Raw genomic sequence first — 24,058 nt, 5'->3', positions numbered from 1 at the left:
ATTATTTTTGGTCCCATAACTGAAATACGTTGCATAACTTCTTCTTTTTTATTGTCTATTTTTATGGAACTTAAAAACCAAAGTATCTTATGAAAGTTAGACAAATTGTCAACAGTTATCATTCGATTGACTGTTAAAAACTAGAGACACTTAACCCGAATTTGAAATGTTTCCAAGCTAAGATTTTCATCTCACTCATCATTTAATGTATTTCTAATCCTTAAAACTTAAACTTCTTATGGTAGCCACTTAAAAATCTTATGATACGATTCTTTGAGTTGGATTAGCAGTCGGAATCTAAGATAAGGATACTCCCAGCCTAACAGATGGAACATTTTTAATCGACGTTTTCCTCCACGTACTGTAATTGTTTCAAAATTTGGAGGTCAGTGTAACTCACAGATAACAGTATTATTGGTAACAACTAAATTAGAAATTGGAACGACTTTTATCCATTTTTCACGCTCAACACTATCACTTGGAAGTCGATACAGATTTTTTATTAGCTTCACTCGATATACCTTTTTTTTTCATTTTAATAATTAGTGTGATATGCATACACACAATATTTCTTGGTATGATATAAGGATTTAATCTGAAATTTAAAAAAGTATTATTTGCTTTAAATTAATTCTAAAAATCCACGTTTAAATTAAATAGGTTTATTTACATTATATGTAACAATAATTTACAATATATCATATTCAACATTATATTTTCACCTTTAAAAGCTAAAAGTATGAAGGTGGAGAAATAATTCTTTACAACGGTAAAAAATAGGCCCCCACAAAAAATTCCGGTTGCACGATGAATAGGCAGTAGAGAACGCCATGGGTTTGAGCGGAACATGGAACAGAGAAGTATGTTCATTCATCTGGCGTAGGTTCAAATTCAAATGACCAGAAAAGTGGACATGGAATAAACTAATACTCAGCAAGCGATATCAAGCAATTATGTTAAACGCATATTCGTTTCTTTGTCTTTCTTAGCCAATCAAGGCGAAAATCAGTAAAACTATTTTGGCAAAAAAAAATGAAACAGCAGTCTATTGAAATGGTTCATTCTTAATAAACTGCTATTTCATTTAATTTTTAAAAATCAATTCAGAATGATAGGAAAATATAAATATTATGAAAAAATTTCATTTTTAAATTGTATACAATTAAATAGCTTAATAAATAATTCAGGTAAATATTCATAAAGTTCACCGTCTTTATACAACTATAAATAAGAAAATATTAACTAAAATATTAATTTGTCGAACATTTTATAAAATATAATCCCACTATAAGATAATTGACTGCTAAAAAACGGCAACGAACCGCCAGGTAGAATTGGAAAAAACTGATTTTTTAAATTCAATTTCTTTCCAAAAATACAAAAAATAGTGAAAGAACTTTTTTCTTATAAAGATTTCAAATCGAATTTTCTCTTTTAAATTTGTAAGAAAGCTACAACAGAAAAACAGATTAGGTTGCGGCTTTAAAATGCATACAATACAATATTTCTTTTATCATTATATGTAAAGTTAAACTAACTTAGCATGCTCGCAATCGCGCGCAGCTAATAAATACAATATACATATGATTTGACGATTCTGCACACACGCACAACAGATCTTACTCATTATAAAAATATTCAACGTTTTAAAAGTTGAAATCATATATATGGCATCAAAACGTCAAAACAGATTCGAATTTAAAACTCTTTAACAAAAAAAATCCTTCGGTTATTTTCCAACATATTAAAAAATAAACCTAGATATTTGATTTACTTAAATAATGGTATAAAAAGCCTACGAAAATATTGCATACCTAAGCAAAAACTAAGCTAATCACTTTATTTTCATCTTAGACGCCCATTTAGATTTATCTTACCAATCTCAGATTTCGGATCCGGTGATTTTGAACTCCAAGTAGTTCCTGAACATATTTCGATGCCTCCGCATGTTTTAAACTGTTTATCGTTTAAAGAGCACACGGCTATAAGTTCCCAATGGTTTAGAATATTTTTATCGATCCAACTGTCTAACTCAAAGCTCGTACTTGTAGCTTTCTCGCTAAATTCTTTCACGCGTTCTAACGTATTGTTCGCCTCTCGATCAAACTCTATAACAAAATCGTTTGAGTAAAGCCCCGCAGGAGGTCCATTGTTAGTAGCAATCACATCTTCTAGTTGCGCCGATTTGCCATCAAAAAAGGCTTGCGGTATCACAAGAAATTTCACTTCTCCTAAAACATCGTCATCGTTGTACATGATCTTTACCACCCATGTCCCAGGTCTAAGAGGCTTATTAAATGTTGGCTTATGAAACGAAATCACCCAGTTCTTTTCCACTTTCATTTGGTACATACCTAACAAATAAAATAGTTAAGTTTTATAACATCGGAAAAGAAAGTTACAATAAGCGATAGATTTTATTGTGCATTTCTTCATTATGTGTCTTTTTCTAACTTTCATTTAAATTTACATCACATCATAATTTATATCATATTCATATCAGATTTTTATTCTTTCTTAAGAATAATTACCCTCATTTATATAATTTATAGAGGGTAATTATTCTCAAGAGAGAATAAAAATCGTAAAACATAAGATAATGTACACACCAGCAATAACATTCAAAGGATCTTGCCAAACAATTCGAACATGGAATTCCTCACCATGTACCCACCGATGCACAAGTGTGGGATTGTCATCTGGACCTATCATACCAGCTATATTACGAAAGATGCGCTCTTTTTGATCCCAAGACGTCCCAATCTAAACAAAACAGAGTTTTTTGAATTAAAATTCAATTGCATCAAGAAAATGAAGACAAGAGATATCAGATTGATAAAGAAAATTTTAGTTCAACTTACACTAAGTCCTTTTAACCTATTAGCTGGTTCAGTTCGATTTCCATTAAAAAGAATCATTGTGTTTTTAGGCTTGAAGAATGCCTCTAATGACATGAAATCTCTTTTAATAGCACTTGATGCAACTTTAATATCAAATATTGTCAAGACACCCTCAAAGTTATCATTCAAATTATACAAGGTAGCTTCTTTTGGTTTCCAAATGGGTGTATAGCGACATTGACTCAATTCAGACAAAGATTTTGAAGCAATTCGTGCAAATGATTGTAAAAAGGTCATTGGAATATCAAATTTTGAGACTTTATCAATTTTTTCATCATACAAACTTTCCCAATAAGAATTTAAACCTTTATAATCATGCTGCAGTTCTCCATACAACCATTGGTCAAGCAAATTGATGATTTCTTGATTAATGATTGGCTCAAACTTTCGAGCAAAATGATTCAATGTTTGACTCTAAATTTAACGTCATGTAACTAACTAACATAAAGTCTTATAAAAAGATAGATACAAACATAAAAAGATTTTTTTAAATGGTAAAATCAAGATGGTGCGTTCTTACTTTGATGTGAAAATATGATAAAAAATATATATACAAAAAGTACTTTTAGCCTGACAAAATCTTCTGTTTTAAAATTATTAGGAGAACAACCACACCAGTCAACAATGTGTTTATATTGACAACGACAACCAAGTTTGCGCTTCCAATTTGTTAAACGAAGATTTCCTTTTGCATAAGTTTCACAGTGAGGACTGTTTCTCAGCACAGAATGGAAAAAAGACTAAAAAAAACATTTTAAAATGAGGAAAAATACTACTGCTGCCATTTTACCTTTGCTTTGACAAATGCTATATGTACAAAAAAAATATATGCAAAAAAAAAAAAAAAAAAAAAAAAAAAAAAAAGACTTTGGTTTGTCCCTTGAGAGTCAGATTTAGTAAGAAAAAAATATTATAGAATTAAATTATAGAGATATACTATTTTAAAACTCGTAAAATTCTAAATCCATATTTTTTCCTTATCTCAATATTACCTACTGTTATTTTATAAGTTAAAAAACTTATTGCATTTTATAAAATAAATAATAAGTAATATTGAGATTAGTAAATGTGTATATATTTTTACAGCATTCAAAAATATTTTTGATAAAATAAATTAATCCTGAGAACTTGGATACTGTAGACACATAAAAAGCTTTTTGATGAACACATTTCAGTTAACTTTTAATACTATCTCTATAACTGTGTCTCACTTACTAACATTTTGCTCTCAAGGGATGAGTTGTGCTTCCAAACTTCAAATGTAAAGAAACTAAAACAACTAAAGCTAAATCATTAGATCAATGCCCTCAAAAACCTATTTTTGTATTAGTAATTTATCATAACCTGCATTTTAACCATTTCAAAATTTTAAAATCAGATAAAAAGACTTTATGCCAGTACTAAGACAACTTAATCATTTTTATTCTACACATGCAAATGTATGCTCATTTACAATGATAATTTTAACTAAAAATCTACATAAAACCTAAAAAATCTTCATAAAACCTAAAAAATCTTCATAAAACCTAAAAAATCTACATAAAACCTAAAAAATCTACATAAAACCTAAAAAATCTTCATAAAACCTAAAAAATCTACATAAAACCTAAAAAATCTACATAAAACCTAAAAAATCTTCATAAAACCTAAAAAATCTTCATAAAACCTAAAAAATCTACATAAAACCTAAAAAATCTACATAAAACCTAAAAAATCTTCATAAAACCTAAAAAATCTACATAAAACCTAAAAAATCTACATAAAACCTAAAAAATCTACATAAAACCTAAAAAATCTACATAAAACCTAAAAAATCTACATAAAACCTAAAAAGACCAGATTATCAAGAAATCAATAAAAACTTTTAAAAACTTTTTTTCAAAGTTTTTCTATTGGAAGAAAACTCTTTTTATGAAGATATTAATAAAAAATTACTTTTGTCCTCATTAAGAGTTGCATTTTTTTTAATAAGAAAATGAAGCTATATATAAATAAGTTTCAAAAATTATACATCTCCCTTGAAAATTATGTACAAGCAAAAAAAGCATCAAACTTAATGGCCTACTAGAAAAGACTGCAATCCAATTAAAGTACTATGCATTTATTTTTTTCAGATCAAACTTTTTTTTGATTTTTTAATAGACAGACTTTAGTTGCAATAGATTAGCAATCACTTAGGAGGGGCAAAGCATTTTTACAGTCCATTTTACAAGTTCTTTGAGTCAACCCTAATCTTCATGCAACCAATAAAACTTCAACTTTTAAACATTTGCATATCAATTAAAAAGATTTTGGACTGAAGAACATAATATGTTTGTGAAACTAAAGACCTATCTAAAAAAAACTTATTAATACAAATGTAATAACTAATAATGAATACTTGGAAGAGTTGGAAAAACTAGAAGTTAAGGCAAAATAAAGCAGAAAGAAAAAGTCAAAAACATCAATCTGCAGAAATAGGTAATCATATAAATAATTAAACATATAAACTCATTCATGACAAAGTAGTGATGGGTAATTAATTAACTAAGAGCATGCATAAAGGTTGTTCCATTTCTGATTTATGATTTTAATTGTATAAATAAATTTTATTTGTGTATTTTATATGGTTAACATAATTTCAATTTTGCTTTAAAAGCTGAAGATGCATAAGCAAAAAAATGCATTTTTTTTTTAACAGAAATGATCTCTCAAGAATTTTCAGATGTTTGATTTCCTTTAGCTCTAGTTGGTTAGAAATCAATCCTTTTTTGCTATTTTTATAGAAGGTAATGCTAGGCATAATGTCTAAAATGCTTAGTTACCAACTCTTAATAAAACTAATTGAGAAAAGAACTTTTAAAATGCCATAACACTTAGGAGACTTGACCATAACTTAATTTCAAAATATAATTAAAAGTTTTCACAATGGAATTTTTAGAAACTTTCCTTTACATAAAAAGATTTTGCATTAAATTTTTATAAACTATTTTTATCTCTTGTGGACTAAATTGAGTCTTAACTTCAGCCATTTTAAATAAAATCCTGTTGATTTCCCTAAACATTACTAAAACTTACAAATAGAAATAAACTTCTTCTCTCTGCATATTCTAAAATCTAAGTAAGTGGAAGAGGTGTCTTATCATCTTTCTTCAGGATTCTTTTGACTTAATTAATCAATAAAAATTCAAACAGATTTATTTTTTTAACTTATTAAACTAAAAACTCTTTTATATTTTTGCTTTAATTTACATTTAATTATCTAATCATCTAATTAGTTTTTATCTATTTACATTTAAAGAAATATTCTAAAAACATCTACTTTAATTTTTATCTTTATTTTATTCAGTATTTTCTAATGATGTTTAAAATAAAACAGTCTTGTTTTTTTTTTTTTTTTTTTTTAAAAAAAAACAAACAAACAAACAAAAAAAACCAACCAACCAATATATTTTTTTTAAGTAAAATTTTTGATTTAAATAGATTATTGTATAATTAACAATTTTTAAATGCTAAATAGACACATGCAATTTACATATACACACATACTTGAGCAATCAAAACAAAATTTGCAAACAAACATAAGAGTTTCTACCATGTTTTAAAATTAATCAAATACTTTTTTAAAAGTTCTTAGAAATTTTTGTAGAAAAAAAAAAATTATTGAAATCTGATTACTGGAAGTCAAAGTAGACATCATAAAAATTTGCCATCTGTAAGTTTAGTTTTTTAGGATTTTCTTAAAATGTTACAACTTGAATTTTCAAGGTTTCAGATCCTTTTTTCTAAGATATTATAAGCCATAATCTCTTATTGTGTACATTGGTTTCTATTAAAAACATCAAGGTGAGTACATACATTCATTAAACCTAAGTGTATATATTAGTTACGTTTTATGTAATAGCACCTTACAATTACAGACTTAATGAAACTAAAAGCAAACCTCTCCCAAGACAGCCTTTCTGTCTGTACAATTGCCACAAAACTAAAAATACCAAGATCTACTGTACATGATGCAATCATGTGATAAAAAGAAGTGAATTCTAATAGGAACAAAACTAAAAATTGGAAGACCTTGCATAACATTGAAAGTTGAAGACAAGTGAATTATTTTGCTTTGAATCAAAATAGATTTCAATTCTGGACAAAGAAAAATTTATTTCCTCCTGACTGTAAAAAGAAGACTCTGAGAAAATGTTCTTTACAATTGAGTTACAACAAGAAAATGTCTTTAAAAAAAATGACTACAATTGGCTAAGTAACATAAAAATTGAAGTATTTAAGACTTGAAGTGCTGTGGATAGATGGAGTCCAAATTTAAGATCTTCAGTACCAGAAGATACAATGTGTGATGCTTACTGCATGAAAAAATGGTGTCAGACTGTATAGCTCCTATCTTTAAAAATGGAACTGTTATAGTCTGGGGAGCTTTCTCATTTAATGTTGTTTCTCAATTAAACAGGGAAAAGAAAACTTTGTGATGGAGTTTTTCATGCCAAAGGATATCAGAAAATTCTTCACCTACAGGAGTTCCCACAGAAAAAAATACACACACATGTGCATTTGTTTTACTGGAGATTGACCTTTCATTTTTAATTGTAGTAAATTATTTTCATCAAAATAAACAGTGAATTTTAACAATAAATATTCTACATATTAAATATTTTTATTTTAATAAAAATTGTCAAATTATGATTAAGTATTACCTAGTTTTTCAAAACAATCAAATAAATACATGGATTAAAAAGTATTTAAATAATTTTTCTAATATTTAAGTAACTTTAAACTTCTTCCTTTAAATAATTTAATTTGTCTAATTTGATCCATTTTTATCTTATTGAACTTTTTAGTTTATTACTAAAACTAAATTTACTAATAAATTTATCAATCAATAAATTAGTTGCTGTATAATAAAAAGAAATTCAGTATGGGCCTGATTTGAGGAAAAGCTTTCAAAGTAAAAAGAATCTAGAGCTAAATGCAAAAACATAATCACATCCATTTATTCAGTAAAAAAAAATCATTTTAAGCTTTGACCCCATAAGAATAACATAGAAAATCTTTACTATACAATCAATTAAGTTGATTACATTTAAAAAATGTAAAATAGTCCAATCTTAGTATTTGAAACTTGCTTTAAATTTTATACAAACAAATATGAATAACAAATGCTGATAATAAAGATTTTAACAAGAATGAATTTTACAGTGCATGTAAAACAAAAATTGTGACAATGATGCTTAAGAATATCATTTTGAAGTAAATATTTTACCTCTGCTGGAAGAAGAGCATAACGATAAAAATGCTTTAAACCTTCTACTAATGTATCTTTACTGAAAGTAACATAGTTTACAAATTTTCTGTTTAAAGCTATCCAATCACTTCCTCCATCAAAATCAATAGAATCTGGAAGTTTTCTTTCTCCTAGCCGCCACATGTGCTCATCACACTCAAGAAAAGTTCTTGAAATACCTTGCTTACGAATAAATCTATATTTAAAAAAGTAAAAATCATCAAATCATTATTCAATATAATGATGGTAATAAAATGCCTAAGAAAGGTTAAACGATCATATGATCATGTGAACAAATGATCAATGAACATCAACTAAAAACAGTTTACTTTTTAAGTTTTCTTCAACAAAAGGTTTAGGCAAAAAAACTAATCATCTACAAATTTACAGCAATACACATTATGTTTTTAAAGTTAAAAGCACTGTTGGGATTTATTTGAATTGACGACAATTCTAGTGAACTTATTTGCAAAAAAATTCCTCACTTACTTTTCAACTGCTCCACCATGTGGCTTTAGAAAATTCTCATCGCGATGTGCCCGTAAAAAAGAACATAATTTTTCATCTGTTCTACATTAAAAAAAAAAGATACTTCTAAAAATAGTATGATACTTCTAAAAATAGTATGATTTCTACTATTGATACATTAACAATAAATGTTTAGGATTTTGTATAAAAAAGCATAATATATATAAACAAGGTAGTCAGAAGATAACGTACTGTACAGGATAGTCAGAAGCACTTAAGTTAATAAAAAAGTCCCATTTCCATTCCTTGATCTTCAGAGTATCCTCCATCATTTTGAGTAACATTGACAACAAACTTGCACCACCCCAAATGGTAGCCATTCTCCATGGTGCTACAGCTACATTTTTAAATTGCGATGCAAGCTTTTTAACTTGTTGATGAAGGTAATCTGATCTCTTAAAAAAAATGTTTCTATTAACAAATGGATCTTACAATAAAGTAAACAACTTTATCTTAGTTTTTATCTATTGATAAAAAAAAACAACAACAACTTACTGAGTCTACATGAAAATAAAAATAGTGATTTGTGTGAAACAAAGCTTTAAATAATCGCTGAACTTGCCGAAATGCACGACCATGAACAACCATTGCATACATAATACGTATTGGAGGACCAACTTCTTCCTTTGGCTCCACACTATGTGCAGGCCTTCCTTTTGAACGATCCACTGGACAAAGTCGTGTAATATTAGTCCAGTATAGGTTCTCATCCTCAGCTAAACATGCAATAGTATTTATTTCATTTCGACAACTTTCTGTTTTAGCTCGCTTAATTGCAGATAATGCATCTTTATGCTTTACAACACATTTGCCACCAGTTGACTTTTCTTGTAAACTTCTAGATTCCGTTATTTCTTCATCTACTATCTAGTAACATAAAATTTATGTTGTCACTATTACTTTACATGTATAAATAAAAAGTAAAAATAAAAATTTTTTTATACTGATATACTAACTGCATTTGATTGAATTTCTTAAGCTTTTCCCTAATACAAGGAGAATTACTATGGTTTTCCTTAATACAAAGAGAACTACTATGCTTTTCCCTAGTATAAGGAGAGCTACTATGCTTTTCCCTAATACAAAGAGAACTATTATGCTTTTCCCTAATACAAGGAGAACTACTATGCTTTTCCCTAATACAAGGAGAATTACTATGGGTTTTCTTAATATATGGAGAATTAGACTTTAAAACCAAATAAGATCTTTAGATGCTTTCTGGACTACAAAAGTAACTTGATCGCTTGGAAAACCTTTGTACAAAAATGAAAAGAAAAAAAGAAAAGTTGCCAATTCTTAAACTGTTATTAATTTTTTTTTTTAAAGCATAATTAAACACAGGAAATACCCTATGCATTCACTATGAATACTATTTTCTACTAAGATATGGATTATTATTTAGACTTTGCTAACACTTTTGTTTTTGAACCTATTTAATTGCAAAAATTGAAAAATTGAAAAAATTAAAAAAGTTTAAAAAAGAAAATTTACTTATTCATTATACCGTCCAGGCATTTCTAAGATAAAAATGTTAGATTATTTACAAAGCTAACAAAACTAACAAGCAAATCGCAAAAATAGAAAACATGATTGTTAACAAGAAAACAGGCTAACCTTGTGGAATTGCTGTTTTTCTGTGTCATCATTAAAATCTGTTTCATCGAATGTATACTGACTTTTTCTGGTCCTTTCGTCTAAGGCGGAAGTATAATTTGAGGAGAAAAGGTAAATTGTTAAAACTTGCACAATGGCTATTAACAGAGCAATCGATAAAATTATTTTAACAAAACTTAATCGTATAGCCATGATTTATTTGCGATTTCAAAAAAGTAGACTAAGTTCTAATGTATTATACGAGCGACGTGTTTTATTAGAAAAGGTGATTCCCCTTGGTTAAACGGATTTTAGTTTTAGGAAGTTTAACAAACGAAATTCATTAAATAGAAACACAGAAGCATTGATTATATTTTTTTTTTTAAAAAAAAGACATTCATAACTCACATAAAAAATACAAATGATTGTTAGAGTGTTACTTTAAACTAACATAATATTTGTTTAAACGGCTATTATTTGCCTGGTTATTGATAAAACAGATCTTCTTTTTGGTTTTTTGGGTAAGGCATATCTCTCTAAAGCTATTTCTTAAAGGCAATAAAACAAAATCTTCAAAAGTTTATATTTAACACAAAATTTATTTATTTAACAAAAATTTACCTTTTTTTATAAGAAATTTTTTTAACAACGATAGGTCTTTTATATAATGTTAACCTTTGGGATTTTCAGTCAGAAGTTTGTTTTTTTATATACTACTCATGATTTGTTGAAGATGCAATATTTCAACTCTAAGCCATCGTTATATTACTCATATATGTGTTTATCTTATTACTGCATATCGGTTTGAATTGAGTAATGGATTATGGTGGATAGCATGTGCCCTGTAAGGGTTTGCGTCTCGTTATTTCTTTAAATCGAGACGAGACGAGACGATCCTAAAAGCTCTGTCCCGATTAGCGATAAAAATCGAGAAAATTTTAAATTTTCAGTCGAAATCCGAGACGATACCGAGACGAGGCGAGATTTCCCAGACAAAATAGAAGCTTCACAAGTTCCCGGAATTTACATCTTTTTAACGGGACATAACGAGACGTAACGAGACATAACGAGTCATAACGAGTCATACTAGTTAATCCTTATTGTGAAATTTAGTATTCTGCTGGGGGGCTCGGCCATTACAATTGTTTTGGTTACTTTATCGTAATTAAACTATTTACCAAGACTTAACAAGAAAAATAAAAATTAAAGTGAAAATTTGCATGTGTTTCATTAATTTTATTTGTGATTGTTGTACTATAATGCACATTAACTAAATTTTATTGGCAATAAATAAAAGTTTTTAATTACATACTTTGTCAAACAATTCATTTACTTGTGTCACTAGTTGAAGGTGCATCAGTTAGAACTTTGGATGGTCCAGCTAAAGGAGCTGGAGCAGAACCCCTTGAACTGGTGATCAGTGGTGTAATACCTGGTACATGAGATGTTGTAGCAGTAGAGATTCTAGAGGAGGCCATACTTGCTCGTTGACATCGGCTGACTTGGCAGTCTTGGATTAAGGTGAATCTCAACCACATCATTAGATTCAATAAATTGGCTTGATCACTCTCTTGAGACAACAAATCTGGAAGGAAATTTACAAAATTTTTTTAAACTGAGCAAAATTTCAGTTTGAAAAGAATTTAAAAGTTTAAAGTTAAAACAAAAAACATAGATACAATAAATGGAAGTGGCAAAACTTAAGATTTTACTAAATGCTAAGATAGAGTTAAGATCTCTCTTTAGAATTTTTGTGAATGCCCTACCAGGATCTTTGTCATCTTCTGAGGTCAGTTTCCAGACTTGATTTGAACAAAGTCATAGTTCTGTTGGATATAGAGCAACTTTTCAACATTTTCCGGCTGAAACTTGGTCCTTTTGTCTGTGACTATGTTTCCTCCTGCGGAGAAGGCCCTCTCGGAAGTGGTCAAAGATGCTGGAATTGCTAGGTAACGCCGTGCTGCTTCAGCCAAAAGAGGTAAAGTCATTTCATGTTTTTTCCAAAACCCAAGAACATTTTCCTGGGCCTCTTTCCTTGGCCAGGGATGCATATTCTTGTAGACATCCCATTCCTTGGCAATGTCGGACTTGTCCGAAATCCTCATCGCAATGTGCCCGTAAAAAAGAACATAATTTTTCATCTGTTCTACATTTAAAAAAATGATACTTTTCTAAAAATAGTATGATTTCTACTATTGATACATTAACAATAAATGTTTAGGATTTTGTATAAAAAAGCATAATATATATCAACAAGGCAGCTTTTTGGATGATTTTTTGGATGCCAAAATATTTTGGATGCCACACCTTTGTAGTAAGGATTAAGGAGATGACCAACACCAAGAAACATGGTATGAGCGCCAGCATTGGGAAACCTTTTATAAAGCTTGGCTGAAAAAGTTCTTAAAAAATATTTGCTTGTGTCTGACAAATCATCCTTGACTAATTCAAGCCTGTTGATGTGGTGCTGTAAATTGTGGAGACCACCAACAACGATGTGTAGAGTTGGCTTTTTATCTGCACTAAGTCTCTCAGATGTCTTTGCCAACAGTTTGAGAGTAGGCAACAGTTCCTCAAAGATTTTAAACTCCGATTCAGAGGGTACGAGAGTTGCAACATCTACTGGGTCAATGCCTGGCCTTGCTTTTATTGCCAAAAGAGGTTCTTTCATGTCAAAGACACTCTGCACAAACATGTATATAGAATTCCAGCGAGTGTTGTTGGCAGTGATGAACTTTTTGTAGACCAACTCTGTAACATTTTTCTTTAAATCGGTTTCCATGGCAAGATGAATGTCCCTGTTCATAGCTGCAATTTCGGCCTTGATTCTTTCATTCGCCAAATGACTCTTGTGCATCTTTTCTGCTAGCCTTTGAGCACAAGTGATTGCATGATCTACTGTTGTGGTGGCATCAATAGTGTCCTTGATGGCCAAAGTCAAGGTATGGTCCACACAAAGCAAAGACTCATCAATAAATGTGCACTTTGGAATTGCAGCTTGGACATTGGCAGCATTGTCATGAGTTACGACAACTGAAACAGCTCCTGATGCAGGTATATCGGCAACAACCCTAAAAAAGTAACAAAAAATACAGCAAATTGAAATGTCTAGTATTGTCACAGTATGGTAATTTATGTCTTATACAAACACTAAAATAACTAACTTTTCTTTGCACTGATTAAAAACGTGCATAACGGCGAGATCAGTCATATCACTTTAACTGTTGAACACAATTAACTTAACTCATGTAAAAAAGTACATTTTGTAATTTAACTTACTTGTCGATTTTTTTGGCAATGTTGTCTGCTGTGTGCCTCTCCCTGAACGGACTGACAGAAACGACAAACTTTATTCCGGGATAATCGTTTCCTTTGTCTCGTTATTTTTTTCCGGGAAATTTCTCGTCTCGTTACGCTTTTCCTGGTTCATTTCGAGAAAACGATTCCGAGACGCAGACCTTTAGTGCCCTGATAGTTTTGTACTTTTGTTTGCAAAAAATTAATATAAATAAAAAATTGAACATAATTTCCTTTTAATTTACAATTATTGGCATCCATGGCAACTTTTAAAAAAATTCTTATCTTTACACATGCAGCAATAAATTTTGAGGCTATTTAAAGCTTTTACTGTTAATTTCTGTAACACACCTTTGCTAACTGTCACCATTCACTTTATGGTTATTTTATTATTATTTGTTTTTTTATCTCAATGGGTTCTAAGAGAGCTATTTTGGCGTTGAAACTACTAGAAAAGGAGAGTTCTGGGACAAACCCATTTTTGATCTCCGTTTTGTATTTTTTTGATAATTGAGGAGTGTAAAAATGTTTTGATCTCCGTTTTGTATTTTTTTGATAATTGAGGGGTGTGAAAATGTTTTGATGATTTTGGGGGTGAGGGATGTGAAAATGTTTTGATGATTTTGGATGTTTGGGGTGTCGGGAAAAACGTTTTTTCATGACGTGATAAAGCATCATGAAAAAAAATTTAATTTTTGTAAAGGTGTTTGAATCTTGCGCGAAGTTATGCGTAATAATATGCTTGTCCGAGAAGAAGGTTAAAGCTTCCGGATTGACCGACGTGAGCGTCGCCGGAGTTTAGAGTGACGACGAGCCTTCTTCCGGCTGCGACGCTGGGCATGGAGTCTGCATTTGCAAAATTTCTGTAAAAGGAGATGGTGGTGGTGGATTCGATGGTGGAGTTGGATCGTAACAGCAGTCCAGTCGATGTGTTGTTGAATGAGGATACGTTTGATCCGTTCCAAGAAGACAAATAAAAATCTTCCAATCCAGACGAGGAAAAGATGCATTTGCTGTTACCGTCATATCCAGAAAAAGTGGTGTAATTGTTGGTGTTGTATGGTGTCCAAGGACTGAGAACGGTTCCGTTTCCAGGAGGCCAATTGCCGTCGTACATTCTGACGATTCCCACCAGCTTCCAGAAGCGCCGATGATGTGCATCCTGATGTATTTTAGAAAAACTCCATTTCCTTTTCCATTTGTGTCAAGCAAAACATATTCGTTTCCGTAAGTGGTGTTTAAATATCTGAAGGTCTTGCAGTAAAGTTTGAAAAGAGGGATGGAGGCAGGAATGGAGGCAAGAGTGGAAATAAACGGTTGAATCCAGTAAGTGATTGTGGAGGTATTTTTGTTGACCAATTGGATGCTGATGTTTGTCCTGAACGGCATGTCAAGAGTAAAATATCCTCCCAACGAAGTGTTGCTCAAAACGTTGCATCCTTGCAAAGAATTGGCGTAAAAAGGTCCGCCGATGGGTGAAAAAAGCAAGTCGCAAGCAAGTCCAGTGTTGTCCTATTCCTTCTGTGGTTTCTGAATAATTTCCAACGTTAATCTCACCATCTGTAAATATTCGAATGAAAACATTTCCAGGAAAAGTTCCACTGAGAGCCAACCACAACCTTCTCAGAACTCCAGGTCCGTCCGAGTAAGTGAAAACTGTTGTCGTGGCGGCTGATGCTATTGTTTGCGATTTTAATCCCAAGGACGAAAATCCTGAATTGGGAACAAGCCCTAAAAAGTTGGATTTTTGCAACAAAACGTCTGCGTAACTTTTTGTCGCGGCGTCTTGCGCGTTTGAAGGGTCGAGCACATTGATCAGTTTATGCGAATTCAAATCCAAGTCCGCTGTGCCAACTGAAGTTCCTCCTCCTCCTGTCGAATGCGTGTCCACGTAATTTTTTGTGGCGGCGTCGTGCGAGTTGGTTGGTTCTGCCAGGTTGATGATTTTTTGAGAGTTAAAATCAATGTCTGAAGTGATGGTGCTGGATCCATCAGTTTTGATATAAACGTTGCTTGTTGAGTCTGCTGTAAGATTTTCTAAATAATCGCTGAACTCGTTTCTGTTGAATTTGTCAATCATTTTTTAAAAGGGTGAAAATTTTTTTTAATTCGCAAGTGATCACCAAAGGGTGTTGACAACGTCTTGAAAGCTGTTTCCCTCTTCACATTTTTTCAAGACGTAAAGACACAAGTGACCGCAATAAGACGTGTTTCCAAATTGGACCCTTTCGCTGTTGTAAAAGACAGGGCTTTTCAGATATTGAACCAATTCAACGAGAGGGGGTTGAGCGTAAGAGTCAAAGCTGAACTTTTCGTCTCCGTCTTTGAACCAACACACCCAATGAAACCCTCCGGTGCTTGAATCCCCCGTGTTGATAACCCCGCATTCTTTTTTTCTCGGTTTTTTTGGCAGTATGTCTCTGACAAAAACCCCGCGAAAATTTTTTATTTTTAGTTTTTTTGCTGCTTCCAGCAATTGAAAATTGGTCAAAGCCTCGTTCGGCAAAATAATTCCTTCCACATTGATCATTTTTTTAATTTTGTTCATTTTTTTTATTTTGTCTCATCATTTTTGTCTCATCATTTTTGTCTCATCATTTTTGTCTCATCATTTTTGTCTCATCATTTTTGTCTCATCATTTTTGTCTCATCATTTTTGTCTCATCATTTTTGTCTCATCATTTTTGTCACTTACCTTTTTGTCTCCTCGATTATCCCTCTGCACTCTGCGATCAACATTTTTGACCTATTTGAGATTTCTTTGTTCTCTGCGATTATCTTTCGGCATTCTGCCTCTTCCTCTGGATCTTCCTCTTCATCTGACTCTGCCTCTTCATCTGGCTCTGAGATCTCTGCCTCTGGATCTGCCTCTGGATCTGGCTCTTGATCTGATTCTGCCTCTGGCTCTGAAATTTTTTTAATTTGTGGTGACCATAAGCCAACGTGTGGATACCATCATCTAAAATGATTCTTTTGTCATCGTCGGAGCTGAGAGAGGTTTTGTTGATCTCCTCCGTGTAAACGTCATGCAAATGGGATCGGATGACATTCATTTTGTTAATCTTTTCTTTTTTGGTTTCGAGGCATTTTTTGTAATCGTCATGTGTGATGTATTTTTGGACGACATATTTTTTGACTCCTTTTCATTTTTTGTACTCTTCTTGATGTATTTTGTAAGAGTACAATTTTGACCTGAGACCGACAAACTCTTTAATCTGTTTTCCTCCGGTTTCGTCTTTGAACATCCCAATGACCTTTTTGTTTAAACCCACTTTGAACCCGACGCTTTGAATGGCTGGATGGCTTTTGACGAAATTGCTCGTGTCGAATTTTTTTTCCACATCGCCGGCAATGTCCTTGTAAAAATCGTCCGTTTTTATTTCATAAACCAGCGAGTCCGTGTCTGTCATCAACAGCTTTGCGTCACCAGGATATTTTTTTTTGATGAAATCATAATGGAACTCGAACATTAAGGTTTTGCTCAAATCCAAAATGGACATCCCCAAATAAATTGGTTTGTTGTAAAAAATTTTTGTCCTTTTCATGTGAACGGCAATCAAGTTTTCGTCGAAAATCGTGTGCCGGTCGTAATTTGGTTCGGCCGACAACTTGATTGCCTTTTCCTTTTCTGTCACCAGTCTAACGTCCACTCGCTTTTCAATGTTCTCCATGGTTTTTCCAAACACCGAATTGTTCATCAGCTTGAAAAATTCCTTCTCAAATTCACTGGTTGCTTTTGTTCTCAATTCTGTGTTGAGGTCAATGTAAGGTTTCAACCAATCCCGTTGCTCAAATTTCATGCCTCTGTGCACATTTGAAATTTTCATTCCCAATCGTTCATACAATGTCAGGTTTTCACAGTGAAGGACATAATTTTTTTTGTCGTTTAAATTTGGAACGAGCTTATCAACTTTTTCAATTTTCATTCTCTCAGGGGCCAACGGATAATCGTTGTGTTCATCGTGAAGGCTTTCCGGATAATCCAAATCAACCTCCAAAATGCATGGATAATGTCTCCAATTGGACAGTTCATCTTCTGACATCCATTTGAAACCGTGAGTGGGAAGGGGTTTGCACATGGCCCATCCGTACAGGTTGTTGGCGTCCAAGTATTGAATGAATTTTGATGGTTGGCTTGGATCGAACGAGTCACCATGTATTTATTGTTCGATTTTCCATGCCGGTTGGAGATCATGCTGATCCCTCCACGTGTTCCTTTTTGAGTCATTCGAAGCATGTCTGGGTCGCTCAACAATTCCAATTTTATTTTGTCATTTTCAAACAAGCGTCCCAAGCCAACCCGGGAGACGTGTAATACCAGGCTGGGTCGAGCTTGTAATTTTTAATGCAAACGTCCCTGAAATTTTCAAAAACGTCCGCCAGAATCAAAACGTCCGACACGTTGTACAAATCGTGATAATCTCTGAACGTTTTGCATTGAAACACGTTCCAAACCTTTTGCGCATGCGAGTAATCTTCGTCGCTTATTTCCTTGTGGTTGAGTTCTGAGAAAAACGCTTCTTTTGGAGGCAATTGCGTTTCTTGAAATTTATCGAATCCATCCACCCAACCGTAAGGGTAAACGCCTTTTTTTCGAAGCAAATCGAATTTTTCTCCTTCAAAATATTTTGACAGGTTTTTGAACTCTTCCGGCTTTAAATTTTTTGACAAAGTTTCCAAACTGGAGGCCATGAATTTAAAACTGTCGATGAACCTCAATTCAATTTTTTTTTCTTTGGGTTTTCCGTTTTTCCCAGTGTACTCTCCCACTTTGATTTTTTTCGAGAAGCTGATGTATTTTTCCTCGTTGCATGGGACGCAGGTTATTTCTCCTCCCAATTTTTTGATAAACAAATGGCTGTCGTAACCTGACAGATTGTGAAAAACGACAGGAATGAATTTTGGGACTTTGTATTTTAAATTGCATTCGTTGTGTGCCGCTCCTCGATATTTTCCAGTAAAATGGCAGTGATCGCGCACCTTTTCTGCATTGTGAATTTTTTCTTCGCAAATGTGACAAACCGTCGCTGATTTGAAATTATTTTCATCCTCCTTTGTGAAGACCATATTTTTTTTCAAGTTTTTTCCAAATATTTCTTTTATTTCTTTTTCCAAACTTTCAACAAAAAATTGAGCCACGTCTTGGTTCTCGTTTGACGATTCGGAAATGGATGGTTCGCCATCATAAACGGTTTCGTCAAAACATTTGATGAAAAAGGAAAATGAGCTCGGAATGTGACTTTGAAACTTTTTGGTGTAAGACTGGTCTGGGTTTTGTTCGCACGAGTACATCGATTTGACAAAGCTTTCAAAATCCGCGTAAACGATGAATGGAACCCTCATCGACCTTTCCATGTGTCCAAATTTCATGAACGAATTTTCTGGAGGAAGATCCATTCGTGTCGCACTGTGCTCTCTGCAATAGGTCGAATGTTTTGAAAGATCCTCCTCGCTTTTCATCCCCTGCAAGCAATTTCTGCAAAAATATTTTCTCCCGTTTCTGTTGGATGCTTGGGATGAAATGAGTCGACTTAGATTTTTGATCAGGCAATAATGATTCGTTTTTTCGTCTGAAACAATCAGCAAATCTATTTCATGCTTTCTGTTCAAGCATTTCGATATTCGCAAAGGGTGAATGGATTCTTTTTCGTAACCAAAAACGTTGACGCTGATGTCTGGATTGTTTTTTTCAAATTTTTTGATTTGATCGAGTTTGACAGGAAATTCAATCCCTTCCCAGTTAAAATTTTTTGATTGTTCAATCAAGTCTTTGTCAATTCTTTCTCCATGTTTTTCTTTCATGTTCAACGCCCTGGTGACGCTCCACTTGAAGCATTCATTGTCTTCGTTCACCATGTTGATGATTGCTTTTTTGCTCGACAGAAAATCGTCGAGAGGGATATACGACCGACCACCGATGGGTCTGTAGTCAATTAAATTGATGTCCATTTTCAAGATGGCTGACACTGTGCAATTCGAGCCCATTTTGTTGTATTTTTCCATATTTTCCAGGATCTCATCTTTTGCTTTTTCATAAAATTCTCCCAAGTCCGTCGACTCCAAAATAATCACAGCTTTTGACAAAAAAGGAACGATTCGATGCACCTCCTCTCCAGTTGTAAGGCTGACGCTCTCCATATCGATTGTCAAAACGAGGCTCGCTTTTTTGTTTTTATTCTCTTGAAGAATTTTGATCACGCCGTTTTTTGCCAAATTCAAAAAGTCTGAAGCGTCCTTTTGGTTTCCTTTGACTTGATGTGAAAATTGTTTGGCAACATGTCTCAGCACGTGATCGGTCAAATGAAAATCAATTGGTGGGTTTGCGAACACGAGCGATTTGAGAGACGTGATTCTTTTTTTCAACTCTCTTTTTGTATTTTTCAATCTTTTTTTCACCATCTCTGGAACGTATGGATCAACAAACTCAAGCAAGCTGTTGAAACTGCTAACAGCAGCATTTGTCACAGACGTCGCAAACCTTGAAAAAACTCCAGGAACCATAACAGGAGACGAATCTGGAACAGGATCGTCAAGCATATATTGTGATGACGGCTTTGGAGGAAGAGCTGGTTTTTGAGTAAGAGCTGGTTTCAACATGCTTGGTGGAATTGTTGATGGTTTCGGAGCGATGACAGGTTTTTGAGCGATGACAGGCTTTTGAGCGATGACAGGCTTTTGAGCGATGACAGGCTTTTGAGTGTTGACAGGCTTTTGAGCGATGACAGGCTTTTGAGCGATGACAGGCTTTTGAGCGATGACAGGCTTTTGAACAGTTTGACGCGGAGCAATCTCAGGACGCGGAGCAATCTCAGGACGCGGAGCAATCGCAGGGCGTGGATCAATCGAACGTGGAGCAGGCCTCGCATCTGTCGTCCGTCTACGAGGATGACCAATGACAGGTCTTGTTGTTTTTATGGCTTCAACGAGTTGTTCCCTCGTCATTTTTGAAAATCCTTTTATCGCTCTGTCTCGAGCTTGATTTTTCAATGTTGCCATCGAAACTTTTTTTTCTTTGGCGATTTTGCTTTCCATTTTTTTATTGCCAAGAAAATTATTTAACTCAAATTCAATTTTTTTGGTTTTTCCGATTTTTTCGGACTTGCCGATTTTTCGCATTTTGCTTTCCATTTTTTATTGCCAAGAAAAAAAAAATTTTTTTTCTTTTTTTCCGAGAATTTTTTTCAATTCTTTTTTTCCGAGAATTGAAAATTTTTTTTTCGGACTTGGAGTTTTTTTCATTTTTTCGGACTTGGAGTTTTTTTTCTGTTTTCGAGTTTTTCAGAATTGAAAATCTCAATCTTGATCCCATCCTCCACTTTTCCATTTCGACGCTCCAAATATCTCCAGCCATGCCCCGTATTTTTCATCGCTTCGTAAAGGGATCTGTATTCAACCACATCCCCTGTTTCGATGTTGGTCGTTTTCACAGACACAGGTTTTTTTCGAATCGAACCAAGCCTCTCGTATTTTGGATCGATCGGTTTTTTTGAATTTTCCTCTTTCACATTTTCCGTTTTTATTTCTTTTTTTGGTCGACCCACCTGTCTGCATTCTTTTGCACCTTCCAAAAGAGAATCTTTGCTTACGAGATTGTTCTCAATCGCAATCATCATCAAAGTCAAAAAATTGTTTGAGGTTTTTGTGACACCATTTTCTCTCAGCAAATTTTTCAAGTAATTTTTTGTCAGTCTCATGTTTTATTTTTGAAAAGAAAAAAATTTTTTAAATCAATTTTTTGTCAAGAACCTCATGACTGTTTTTTTTTTATCTAATAAACAGCGTTCATGTTTGTTCCGTCTGAAACAAATTTGATCAATTTGTCAGAAATGATCACTGCAAAAATAACGGTGCTTTCTGGCACTGCTGTTCGGAATTTTAGGTTGACAACCACTTCAGACGTTTCGGAAACAACCCTTTCCTTTTGCTTGCTGATGTCGACAAAAAACAACGGAAACAAATTTTTATATTCAAGCAGAGACAAACCTGATTGACAAACAAGCTCGTTTGTTCCATAATATTTTTCGTCAAAAGTGAACGCGTCGGAATGGGCCATGACAATTTTCTTTTCTCCAAAATTCAAGTCGTAATTATAATTTGGATATTTTATCCCATTGACGGTCACGAAAAAATTGCTGACGTCACAATGATCGAACACGGATGGATTTGCGGTTTGACTGGAACCTCTGTTTGTCTGAAGACCAAACACGACATATCTCGGAACGCTTTTGTCTGTGATCCTTCCAAGTGTCCAAGTGAATTCAGTGAGACCAGCTGGAATGGCTTGCCTTTCGACTTTGTTTGCTTTGTAAGCCACTGGAACGGTAATTTTCTTTGCCATCAGGTTCAAAAATTCGGATTTTCTCAAAGCATCCAGCTCAATCCTTGGCATGAAAAGTCGGAATTTTTTGATGTCGATCATTCCTGCAGTAACAGTTCCGGCTCTGTAAATGGCGTCATCGTATTCTTTTTTTGTAAAGGTCAATGTGTGTCTGAAACCATAAACAATTTTGTCATAAGTTTCACAAAAACCAAAAATGTGCTTTAAAGGAATCCTAAAAGAAAATGCTCCAATGGACGTGGTGTCTGCAAACAAGTGATCTCTCCTGACGTTGAATCCAGAGTTTCCAGTTGCGTTTGAAGTGTCTTTGTACCACATTTGCTTCAAACCATCGGCAAGCTGAAAACCAAAAGGATATATCAACAATCCAAGCATGGTTGTTCCCTGACCTGGATACATGACTCTTTCCACTTGCTGTCCTGACAAGTCATAAGTGACGTCACTGAACAAATACATGATGGCGTTGTTCACCAGAGCAATGTTATCTGTTGCTGTGTAAGCGGTTCCGTCCGCTTTTTTCAGAACCCCTTCGACGAGGATGTAAGCATCAGACGGAACTGTCTGCACAGACTGGCAATCAATCTCAAAAACAATCGATCCTGAAGAATTCAAATCGAGGTTTGTTGGAAGGTACTCGAAAAAATCAACTTTTTCAACTCCGGTGTCGAACTCGGGCATTTCATCAACTCTTAATCTGTCGGTGTTTATCATTTTTTAAAATGAGAAAAAAAAAATCGTGTTAACCAATGGATTTGGCGTTCCTGTCTTGGCGTAAACTTTTTCAATCGCTTTTTTTCCTTTGTCGATGGCAACGTCTCTGGCGGTTGATATGGCTGAAGAGGCCAATTCTTTTCCTGCAGATTTGGCGGCGGTTATCGCTTCTCTTCCAATTTCGCTTGCTGCTGCTTTCCTCAATAAATGAAGAGAAGATCTCGATGCGTTTGAAGCCATCATTCTCCTCAAAAAATTTTTAAACGTGTCCACGATCCCTCCTCCTCCTCCCACGTTCTTTTTAATATATCTTCTGTTGTTCACAATGAGCATTTTAAAAATGAGAAAATATTTTTTTTAGATTCTTCAGATCCGTGTTTCACGAATCGATGTATTTTTGAATCGATCGATATTCCTCTTTGTTGATTTCCCCCTACCTCAAAAGCTCGTCACAAATGGCAACAGCTTCGTTTCTCGATGCGATATTTCCAGCATGACCAGCGGCGATGCTCAAGCTTAGTCTTTGAACAAGCGCATTTGGATCGCTCGGAAGAATGATCACTCCATGACCTTTTTTTCCCCTCGTTTTTGTGTAATTTTTTTCCCAAATTTTTGAAACAATTGTTTCCCACTTTTCGCTTCTCGAAGCTTTTGGTACGGTTGGTTTCCCTTCTCTTTCCATTGCATGCGTTTCGACAAGAATTTTTTCATAATTTTTCAAGTCCTCGTCTGTCACCTTTGTCATATCAGGTCTTGATCTTGTGATCAACTCCCAAAAACCTAAAGTCCCCTCGAACTTTTCTCCATCAATAATGACGTCGTTTTCATTGATGGTAATTTCTTTGTTCCCAATAAACATTTTTCCTCGTTCTTTTGCGTGAATTCCAAAAACTCTGTCTGCAGAAAATTTTTTGGCAGCGTATTTTGACAAATATTCCAATGCTGTATTTCCAACATTCATTTTTCCAAACGTTTTTTCAGCACTATTTGAACTTTCACAAGACGTCTCACTTTCTGGATAAGTCAAAGCCAGTGGACTTTTTTCAACCTCTCTGTATGCGATGCTTTTCAGCTCGTTTTTCACTTTTTCATTGCTCTCGATGAGTGGCTTGAAAAACTTGGACAAATCAGTCTGATAATTTGCATCTGAAATGTTTGCGTTGAGGCTCTCATTGTAAATCTTCTCCCTGTTGGCCATGTAATTTTTCACAATCTCATCTCTCTTTTTCGGATCTTGTATTTTAAAGAATTCCATTTTTTTAAAATACGAAGAAAAAAAACTTAAACAAAAACGAGTTTGCGTTTTGCGTTCATTTTTTTGTAAAGGTTGTTAAATGCTTGAATTGCTTCTTCTCTTCCTTTCTGGATTAACGAATGTTTTGTCAATTCATCAATGCTGCTTTTTGCTTTTGTTCGGAT

General features: G+C 33.5%; 1 protein-coding gene across 1 annotated transcript; it reads right to left on the bottom strand.

The window, feature by feature from the left end:
• Positions 1-1,447: 1,447 nt before the first annotated feature.
• LOC145193049 (xylosyltransferase 1-like) lies at positions 1,448-10,543 on the bottom strand. Its single transcript, XM_090071899.1, has 9 exons — positions 10,315-10,543; positions 9,196-9,567; positions 8,893-9,095; positions 8,662-8,742; positions 8,152-8,368; positions 3,464-3,640; positions 2,862-3,314; positions 2,610-2,763; positions 1,448-2,354 (listed from the first exon to the last, which is right to left on the bottom strand). The coding sequence occupies exons 1-9, from the start codon at positions 10,504-10,506 to the stop codon at positions 1,846-1,848; spliced, it is 2,358 nt and encodes a 785-aa protein (XP_089928025.1). The 5' UTR covers positions 10,507-10,543; the 3' UTR covers positions 1,448-1,845.
• Positions 10,544-24,058: the final 13,515 nt, after the last annotated feature.

The sequence above is a fragment of the Hydra viridissima genome, unplaced genomic scaffold (genome assembly GCF_058129835.1).
Source record: "Hydra viridissima isolate aposymbiotic clone 2 unplaced genomic scaffold, HvirCarnegie_v1 scaffold_14, whole genome shotgun sequence".
Lineage (NCBI taxonomy): Eukaryota > Metazoa > Cnidaria > Hydrozoa > Anthoathecata > Hydridae > Hydra > Hydra viridissima.
This window is presented reverse-complemented; position numbering and strand designations above follow the sequence as displayed.